Below are 11,039 nucleotides of genomic sequence, written 5' to 3'. Positions count from 1 at the left end.
TTTGCAAAAAACACCTCTGTGGGCGCTAGGCCTACCCACACAAGTGAGGTACCATTTTTATCGGGAGACTTGGGGAAACGCTGGGTGGAAGGAAATTTGTGGCTCCTCTCAGATTCCAGAACTTTCTGTCACCGAAATGAGAGGAAAAAGTGTTTTTTTGGTCAATTTTTGAGGTTTGCAAAGGATTCTGGGTAACAGAACCTGGTCAGAGCCCCACAAGTCACCCCATCTTGGATTCCCCTAGGTGTCTAGTTTTCAAAAAATGCGTGGTTTGCTAGGTTTCCCCAGGTGAGCTAGAGGCCAAAATCCACAGGTAGGTACATTGTAAAAAACACCTCTGTTTTCTGTAAAAAAATGTGATGTGTCCACGTTGTGTTTTGGGCCATTTCCTTTCATGGGCGCTAGGCCTACCCACACAAGTGAGGTACCATGTTTATCGGGAGACTTGGGGGAACGCTGGGTGTAAGGAAATTCGTGGCTCCTCTCAGATTCCAGAACTTTCTGTCACCGAAATGAGAGGAAAATGTGTTTTTTTGGTCAAGTTTTGAGGTTTGCAAAGGATTCTGGGTAACAGAACCTGGTCAGATCCCCACAAGTCACCCCCATCTTGGATTCCCCTAGGTGTCTAGTTTTCAAAAATGCGCTGGTTTGCTAGGTTTCATTAGGTGCCGGCTGAGCTAGAGGCCAAAATCCACAGGTAGGCACTTTGTAAAAAACACCACTGTTTTCTGTGAAAAAATTTGATGTGTCCACGTTGTGTTTTGGGCCATTTCATTTCGTGGGCGCTAGGCCTACCCACACAAGTGAGGTACCATTTTTATCAGGAGACTTGGAGGAATGCTGCGTGGAAGGAAATTTGTGGCTCCTCTCAGATTCCAGAACTTTCTGTCACCGAAATGAGAGGAAAAAGTGTTTTTTGGGTCAAATTTTAAGGTTTGCAAAGGATTCTGGGTAACAGAACCTGGTCAGATCCCCATAAGTCACCCCATCTTGGATTCCCCTAGGTGTCTAGTTTTCATAAATGCGCTGGTTTGCTAGGTTTCCCCAGGTGCCGACTGAGCTAGAGGCCAAAATCCACAGGTAGGCACTTTGCAAAAAACACCTCTGTTTTCTGTGAAAAAATGTGATGTGTCCACGTTGTATTTTGAGCCATTTCCTTTCGTGGGCGCTAGGCCTACCTACACAAGTGAGGTACCATTTTTATCGGGAGACTTGGGGGAACACAGAATAGCAAAACAAGTGTTATTGCCCTTTGTCTGTCTCTACATTTTTTCCTTCCAAATGTAAGGCAGTGTGTAAAAAAGACATCTATTTGAGAAATGCCCTATAATTCACATGCTAGTATGGGCACCCCAGAATTCAGAGATGTGCAAATAACCACTGCTTCTCAACACCTTATCTTGTGTCCATTTTGGAAATACAAAGGTTTAATTGATACCTATTTTTCACTTTTTATATTTCAGCAAATGAATTGCTGTATTCCCGGTATAGAATAAAAACCCATTGCAAGGTGCAGCTCATTTATCGGCTCTGGGTACCTAGAGTTCTTGATGAACCTACAAGCCCTGTATATCCCCACAACCAGAAGAGTCCAGCCGACGTAATGGTATATTGCTTTCAAAATTCTGACATCGCAGGAAAAAGTTACAGAGAAAAACGTGGAGAAAAATGGCTGTTTTTTTCACCTCAATTTCAATATTTTTTTATTTCAGCTGTTATTTTCTATAGGAAACACTTGTAGGATCTACACAAATGACCCCTTGCTGAATTCAGAATTGTGTCTACTTTCTGGGATCCAGCATTGGTTTCTCACCCATTTTGGTCACTAACTGGAAGGAGGCTGAAAGCACAAAAAATAGTAAAAATGGGGCATGTCCCAGTAAAATGTCAACATTTTATTGAAAAATTGTTTTTTTTAAAATTCAAGTCTGCCTGTTCCTGAGAGCTGGGAAGATGATGATCTTGCCACTGCAAACCCTTTGTTGGTGCCATTTTCAGGGAAAAAAACACGAGCTGCCTTCTGCAGCACTTTTTTCCCATTATTTTGAAAAAAACAAAACTTTCACTGTATTTGGCTAATTTCTTGGTCTCCTTCAGGGGAACCCACAAAGTCTGGGTACCTCTAGAATCCCTAGGATGTTGGAAAAAAAGGACGCAAATTTGACATGGGTAGCTTATGTGATCAAAAAGTTATGAGGGCCTAAGCCCCAAATAGCCAAAAAAAAGGCTCGGCACAGGAGGGGGAAAAGGCCTGGCAGCGAAGGGGTTAAACCAAACCTCAGGAGTGTCAACAATACACTTTGCCAGGTTTGGGAGGCTTTCCCTCAACCTCCAGCTAGAGTCATGCGCTACCAAGGGATGGGTATATATATATATATATATATATATATATATATATATATATATATATATATATACATATATATATATATATCAGCTGCATATACACAACAATTTACTTGTATATATGCAGCTGATGTATTATTATGTGCTTTCTCTGTTTCACTAAGACTATTCCAAGATGGCGCCCATGTTACTGATACTGGATACTGGATGAGTCCTTTCACTATTTTTACTATATTTTTATATGTGGTGGTCAGTTTACTCCCGTTACCCGTGACAAAGGTCCGTTGGGACCGAAACGCTTCGGGAGGGGTCTCATTAAAATCATCTTTGCACTCACAGGAGATTCGGGTGATTCTTTTCCAGGAGGGAATGTGTGTTTGTGATATTGAGGGTAGCTGGAGCCCTGTTCGAATCACTGCCGGTTGAGCCCCAGCACATACCGGCAACTTATATTTTGGTGGCTACATATATATATATATACATATATATATATATATATATATATATATATATATATGTATATATATATATATATATATATATATCACACAGAACACGGACATTGTTGTCCTACGCAGGCAAGATTAGTGCACCCCAAAACATGCTCTGGAGCTCAGAACCTTTTGTAGAGCCACACGTCTTAGGTCTCTGCACATGTATGATTGTCATGCTCTGGACACGAAAAATAATCCAGAAACCAGTGAAAACAACCATTGATTTTAATTAGAGCAGGGTTGCATGTCTGTAAAATGATGCCAGGGACATTCCTGTCCCAACAAAGTCCCTCTCTGTATGGATTGATTGAGCTTAAGCTGCCTCTAGTCATACCTATATTGAACACATTTTAATGAGTAGATCAAATGTTCTGAGTGTACATTTTAAGGAGATAAGGCATCAGTGCCAATGCTTCCAAAAGAGTGAGATATTGCTTTCTATTGCAGCTAGATATGTGTCTCGCAAGTAGTTATATGCTTTGCTGATCAGAAATAAATATTTTTGTCAGACAACATGACTCGTTGGTTGGTAATAGTTTATCAGATCAGAGATAAAATTATTTCCTTGTTATTTACTTCTTTAACTGCCTTGTGCACGTCTTCTCAGCTCACAATAGAGTAGGCCTCTCCCCTCCTCCTGCCTACCCAGATAATGCCCAGATTATTAAAGTGAAGAAGCACCCGCTACACTGTTAGTCCAGCTGGGCCCCTCAAGCCTCAAAAAGTTAACTCCCACTGGATTGAGCCCCACATTCATACTAATTAAGACATAGAAATTGTGCTCCCATAGGTAATGAAATTCGGCTTCCTTCACCAAGGCGCCCTGGATAATATAAACTTAATGACATATTGGACGCTTGTGTTATTAAGGAAGTCCTAACAAGCAAAGTGCACTCACTCTTAAGCACAATCTGCTCAGAACGATGTGTGACTGTGGCGATACAATGCATCATGTTGTGGTATCCAAGGAAATGTGCTGGCATTCACCTCCAGCGTCTAGTTTGAGCTGCTTATTCCTGCTTTCATGCAGGCTGATTGTGAATAACACGAGTACTTCCTTCACCATCACTAGGTGTGACGTGCAGTGGGATTTTTATATATATTCCTACTTCCTTCATTGTCATAAAAGGTACTTCATTCATTGTCATAAAGTGTAATGTGCGGTTGGACGTCCCCGTCCCAACAAAGCCCCTCTCTGTATAGATTGATTGAGCTAAAGCTGCCTCTAGTCATACATATACGGAAAAAATGCGTAGATCAAATGTTTTGAGTGTATGATTTAGGGAGTTAAGATCTCGGTGCCAACGCTCTCAGAAAGTGAGATATTGCTTTCAATTGCAGCCATGCATGTGTCTCACAAGCTGCTATATGCTCTGCTAATCACACACTGAGATTTTTCAATGCTATTGTTTTCAGACTACATGGATCATTGGTTGATAGTTCATCCCATCAGAGATTAAACGAATTCCTTTTTATTTACTTATTCAACTGCCTTGCACCTTTCTTCTCAGCTCATTCTCAAACAGGCCTTTCCCTTCTTCCTGTCTCACCAAGTGAGAACTTCAAGCTTAATGACAGATTGGAAGCTTATGATGTTAAGAAGGTCCTAACAAGCAGTGCACAATCACTCAAAACACAATCTGCACAGAATGATGTGTGACTGTGCTGCACTACTATGCAACATGTTGTGGTATCCAAGGGACTGTGTTGGCGTTCAGCTTCAGTGTCTAGTTTGTGTTGCGCATTCCTACTTTTATTCCATTTTGGATAACACAAGCACTCCCTTCTCCATCATTAAGTGTGATGTTCCTGCTGTATTTTAATATTCATTCCACTCCAGGCTCATTGTGGCTAATACTGGTACTTTATTCACCATCATTAAGTGTGATGTTCAGTGGGAATTTAATATTCATTCATACTTTCTTCCAGGCTTATTGTGGCTAATATTGGTACTTTATACACCAGCATTAAGTGTGATGTTCAGTGGGAATTTAATATTCATTCATAATTTCATGCAGGCTCATTGTGGCTAATACTGGTACTTCATTCACCATCATTGAGTGTGATGTTCAGTGGGATTTTGATATAGTGACACAAACAATTAAGTCACATTCTGTAGCTTTATTCAAATGGACAGCAATTTTACAAGAGTCTTTGGTTGCCATACCAATCTGCTTTCAAAGATGCAAGGTTTATTGGGATCCCTTTGCAATGCATAGTCTGGTTTTGTGTAATTTTAATTAATCCCTGTACTGTGCATATAATACGTGATAGATCTGCAATTCAGTACATCATTTCCTTTTTACAGTCTCATAGTGCGATCACAATCCGTAAGTGAAAGGACAATTATAATCATAATCTACTGTAACATTTTATTATGGTTGCGTTCTAATGTAATAATTGCTGTTGTCAGAATGGGACGATGTTTAAAAGGCAGAAATAAGAACATTAAAATAAGGGCAATACCAACATTTAAATCAACTGACGATTCTGCAAATATTTATTTTATGTTCTTTTCATTTTCATACAATGTAGCCATATTATCTGAATAGGAAACATCACATACTTCTGTTGACTTAGCACCCCTTTGACTGGAAACTAAGAAACAGGTTCCATTTACAAGATGCTCTCTGTTGGTTTAATATCCTTCTAAATTACGATACCCGAGTACTTTTTCCAATATATAACACTACAAAAGTAATGGAGTAATTTTCAGTCCATTCGCATTTATTGTAAAACTATTTCTTTTGCAATCATTAAAATTAACTTTATTGGAAAACTGTGCAGCCTGTTATGATGCAAATAATTTTACATGCAGTTTTAGAAGCTGATAAAGGGATTATACTGTAATTGTAAACGTTACAAAATTGTTAAAAATTTCTTCCTTGTACATCCAAATTAAACTTAAAGAAACATCAAAGCAATAGCTAATGAGTGATGTACAAAGACCGGTAACAAATAACAAATAGTGATAAAGAAAATTGGGACTGGATCTTAGTTAAAAATTTACCATATCATAACAGTCCTTAAGTATCTACACTGCACTCCCTTCCACTGCCAGCTTGCATCCAACTAACAGTGACTTGACCAACTAAAAGAATTGATATAAGTATTGACTGTTGAGAGTCAAATGCCTGATGTATCAGACGTTTTTTCTTCCTTGCAGAAATTGTGCTGTTGTAAGACTGTGTGAAGGAGAAAAACAAAATTGAACCACACCAAAATGATACTACTTCGCATATTTGTGCAATTCACAATCTCAACATTGCGACGCCTTGTAGGTAGCATAGGAAGGGGGCAGTAAATAGGTTTCCCAACCCCTCCTTGCCACTTGTCAGTGAAGTTTTGCACATTGGAAGCTCTCTGGAATGGACAGCTTTCACTGCAGAAGAGGTGGATGTGGACATTTGAAGTAGTCGGAAGTAGGCTTATCGACCTCTGTTTGCCCCTTTGAGATCTCTTGCTTGTTGTGTGACTTCTTATGTCCAGCACATATTCATTTTACTAAATTTATAAGCATGATATACGTTCTGTTAAGGACTTTCAGTAAGCACTCTTTAGCCATTGGTCGATTTTTCTGTCATTCACATTTTTCTCCACCCACTAAAGTATACAGCATGGGGCAATGTGACTGAGACTACTATGGAAGTGCTTGTTTTTTTAGTACAAAAAATATTCATGCTTTTAGGCAATTTTTTTAAACGGTGGTGGACAAGTAGCTCCCTCGACAACTAAGGTTTATAAAAACGATGATAAAACAAAACAAGCACTAGCAAGGCAAACGCAGTAAGCCAACACTAGGGTCCATATTTATACTTTTTTAGCGCCGCATTTGTATTTTGTAAGTTTGCGCTGCTTTTGCGTAAAAAAATGATGCAAATGCAGCGCTAAAAAAGTATAAATATGGGCCTAGATCTATTGTCTTTGGGAAGATTGTTTTTGAAGTCCCTTCCTGATTAAGGGATTGGGGCAATTGCGTGCAAATGCAGGATTCACAGAGAACCTTGCCCCAAAAAGATTTGGAGCCCAGATTCATGTGATTTCCTCTAGATGAGCTCTTTGCACTTAGAGGCTTGATACCTTCGTAACAGTGCAAAGAATTAGCCGGGTAAACACACTGCAGCGATGCAACTCTAACTATGATACATTTGTGCCATGGGCCCGAAATAGCCTTTAAAAGTGGAGTTATGTAATATTTTGTACAGCCAACCAGTGCACTCTGTGTATAGTTTTGCTGAAGAGCAGGAATGAAATAATGTGCAATACAACAGAAAATGCGAGCTGAAAGGTAAAAAAAAATGTGCTGCACTCAATAATTAAATTATCTCATACCTTATTATAAGTTAGATTTCTCAAGGCCTAAACATCATAACTTTTTACAGAAAAGCCCCTTTGAGACATATAAGAGTTACTGGAATATGAGCATTAGATGTTCTTGCAATAAATAGCTGGAAAAGACTAGGTAAAGAAAAGCAGGTCAGAAAGCACACACAGTAAGCAAACTAACCTCCACATCTGCAAAGCGTTGCCAAGGCAAAAACGGAAGACTCACATGGCATAAACACACTTCTAAAAAGATCCATTGCACTCTCATGCAAACTGAAAATAACTGCAGCAACAAGATAGACGCTGAATACCTTGCTCCGGCCATTTTTCTTCATTTCATCTGCCTCAGGAGGGCGACCGGCGAGTCTATGTATAAAAAATGAGAATCTGATCCCACCACATCGTACTAGGTGTCCATTGGCGCGCTACAGTTTACACAATCACCTCTCTGGCATTCCAAAACATTCCTTGAACACAACAAAACACCAGTTTCAAGTGTGCTTGCGTAAGTCCTCGCTCTGCAAGCTTAGACGATAATGTTGCTAACAAACTGCTGTATTCGCCTTACTATCCATTCCTTGCCTTGTAAAACTGTGAGAACAGGCTCTCTGCAGTCACATTAGTGAGCTCACGTAAAAGGAGGGAACTGAACACAAGTCACTGACTTCTTCTCCATTACATCGATGAACATGAGAGTTAACTTTTCATAGTTCAAGCATTCTGCCCTTCCACTTGGTCATGGTCTGCTTAGTCATGTTTTCTCCTCTAAAAGTTGTACACTGACCTTCACTGTTTGTTTCCCACAAGTACCAAACATAACTTTGCCGTCGTTTTGTCGTGCAAAACGTAGTACATTTGTTTAGAAGAAGTTAATGATGCCAAAAAGTACACAAGGTCACCTACACATATTGAGTTTTTGAAAAGCGACTTGAAGTCCTTCTTGCTATGCCTGACTGCAGGTTGGACACATGAGATGTTGACAGTGGAGGTGCTTTGTACTGATATCCCTTGTCCTTAGTTGAGCAAAAGAAACACAACATGACTCCTGCGGCGATAAGGAAGAGCGAGGTAGCCCAACCCATGAAGAGAGCATCTCCAAGTTCCCGTTTTTGGGATGCATTGACCAGTGGGTTGTAGAAGTCTCTGATTATTTGATGGGCCGTCCAGGATACTGGGATGAGAACCATAATTCCAGAGATGATGAATGTGATGCCAGATGCCAGCACGATAAACCCTTTGGTTCTTTCGTTATCCTCACTGAAACGAGTGCCCTTCACGCCAATGAATCCAATAGCCAAGGCTATGCCGGAGAGTGCCACCGCCACACACATCAATGCCCTTCCAGCTTGCAGGTCCGATGGAAGCGCCAGCAAGGAGTCGTAGATTTTGCACTGCATTCGTATGTTGATCTGGCGGACACAGCTCATCCACAGCCCTTCCCATTGTGCTTCAAATGTTATAATGTTGTTTTCAATGAAGGCGGTTACTTTCCACTGCGGCATCCCAGTAACTGTGCATGTCCCCAGAAGGCCAATTACTCCGAGTACCAGTGCTGCTATTTGCAAGGCACGAGATGCCATGCTGGTTTTGGAAATAATATATATATTATTGCCAAAAGGCGTATTTACATTGGTTAGCCTGTGGGTGAAGCACACAACCAAAATCTCTGATGTGGTGTCAACTGGCAAACTCCTTGGCAAAGAAGGGATGTCGAGGCGCAGTAAGTCTTGCTTCTGAGGTCAGCTGAGACACAATGCAGTCTGGTTAGAAACACATTTGCTTGATTGTTTATAAAATTCAAAAACTGCAACCAACCAGAGCAGGAGAAGTAACTGATCCAGTCTAGCAACTTCCTCCCACTCAATAGACGTACCAGGTACGGAGGGGTGTGTCGAAACTCTCCGAGCCCAGTTACAGTGTAACTCAATGGCATGCCTGGGTTCCTGCCAATAAAGGAGACGCAACTCTGTTTCCAGGAGGGACTCTTAACTGTTTACGCCGAAAGTGAGAGCTCGCTTGCTTCGACTTAACATTTGCTAACTCTGTAAACACCTACACCTGCTTCCAGGGATAGTAGCCAAACCGAGGCAGATCCTGAGTGGTATTTTAACTAAACAATCAAACACTCTCAAAAGGCTGAACTCGAGCAGACTACGAATAACTCTTTACTTCACAGTGTGCTCAAATTCCAGTGAATCTGAAGCATCTTAGGATGCAAGCTAAATAAAATAATTGTTATTTTCTAAAATCATCATTTTATGCAAACATTTCAATTTTTTTCTTCATATAATTTGCTCCCCATTTGTTGTTGCTGCTTCAATTGTCATCTGAGACAGCGCTTTTACTTTTATTGTCAATTAAGTGTAGTTTCTTCGGGATTTGTCTGTAACTTTTCTGTTCCACTCTCACGTGATTAGGCCCAGACGGACACCACCCACAACTTTGTTTTGCCGCTCTAGAAAAGAACGCTGCATCTAACAATACAAAATGACAATAAATAACTTAGACACCATCATATCATTAGATCGAGAACAATGCACCCAGAAAGAACACAGTATTTGCAAGTCTTCAAACAATAGCTGTGGAAAGCAAAGAATATAGGTTCACAGTCAAATAATGCATAACATTTTCACTGAATGTCATGAGTCGGAATGCATTCGAGCTTTTATGAATGCGTATTTTCATCTTCTGCCCAACGTTATTCCAAGCTGAGGGGTATCAACAGAGCAGTTGCTTCTGTGAATAGCTGATCTTAAAACATTCTGAAAACTGCCACTTCTCGCTAAGTACCAATCTTCCAAAAACCCAAATTCAAACTACGAGCCTATCTTCCACATAAATTAAATAAATACATCAATCTTGATCTGGATCAATATGTTTTAATAATTTGTCTGAGTAGAATGACGTACTAAGCATACTATGGGCTGTATTTAGATTTTGGCGGATGGGACACTCTGTCAAAAGGTGAAAAATATATGTTCTCCCATATTTTAAGTGTTATAGGGTATAATACACTTATAATGCAGTAGATGAGATATCCACCGCCTTTGTGGCTGTGTATCCCACCCGTCAACTTCTAAGTAAGTCCCTGTGTTTGCAGGCTATGTGCACCTTCACTTCCCTCCCTCTCTCCGGTACTAGATGATGTAAGGAGTAGGGTACCCAAAATGAGGACCGACAATAGCCTTAAAGCACAATAATGTATTGATGATGTGTCTCCCTTTAGGTAAACGCACAAGCCCATGTAACCATTTTCTCCATTAATTTATCATGTGTGTTGGAACAGGATGAGTTTCCGTTTGTGTTGCCTGGTTGACCTTTGTGGCTGGCTATGAGGTAATATGATTTATTTTCTGTCATTGTGTTTAGTATTCTAACTTCTTCAGTGCAACCATCGTGACCTCACAAATGACATCACAGCTATAAAAAGGATACCACTAATGATCATACATTTGAAATTGCCAAAGACATTATCAATCATATCGTAAATTGCAGTCTACCATATAGGGTTTCCATGCCAGTGATCCTACAATCCTTCGTGCTGTATGACAAAGATGAGGCCTGGATCAAAGGATCACTGCCAGGCCAATCCAAGATTAAGATTCTCCAAGATATGTGTTAAATATTATTAAAACATAACATTACAATATATTTCTGTTTCATTGTCTAATCAGAGGCATTCGGCTCAGTATAATGAATACTGTTGTAGGAAAAATAATATGAGCTAGGCAAAAATACTTCTGTATTACAACTAGCTAGAGGTCTTTTAGTAGAATTTTTAGGGTAATGTCAGCCAGAGCCATAGCGGGACACACTTTGAAAAAAGAATACCACGATGGGCAAAAAACTGTCATTTTAATACTGATCCTGGTC

The 11,039-nt window shown here is 40.1% G+C and overlaps 1 protein-coding gene across 1 annotated transcript; it reads right to left on the bottom strand.

Annotated features, from left to right (window-relative positions):
- Window positions 1–4,946: 4,946 nt before the first annotated feature.
- LOC138249872 (claudin-8-like) lies at window positions 4,947–8,928 on the bottom strand. The gene has a single exon (XM_069204051.1). It carries the CDS (start codon window positions 8,744–8,746, stop codon window positions 8,066–8,068), a length of 681 nt encoding a protein of 226 aa, XP_069060152.1. The 5' UTR covers window positions 8,747–8,928; the 3' UTR covers window positions 4,947–8,065.
- Between the last annotated feature and the right edge of the window lie 2,111 nt (window positions 8,929–11,039).

The sequence above is a fragment of the Pleurodeles waltl genome, chromosome 8, assembly GCF_031143425.1.
Source record: "Pleurodeles waltl isolate 20211129_DDA chromosome 8, aPleWal1.hap1.20221129, whole genome shotgun sequence".
NCBI lineage: Eukaryota > Metazoa > Chordata > Amphibia > Caudata > Salamandridae > Pleurodeles > Pleurodeles waltl.
Note: the sequence above shows the minus strand (reverse complement) of the source record. Positions and strands in the feature narration are given on the sequence as shown.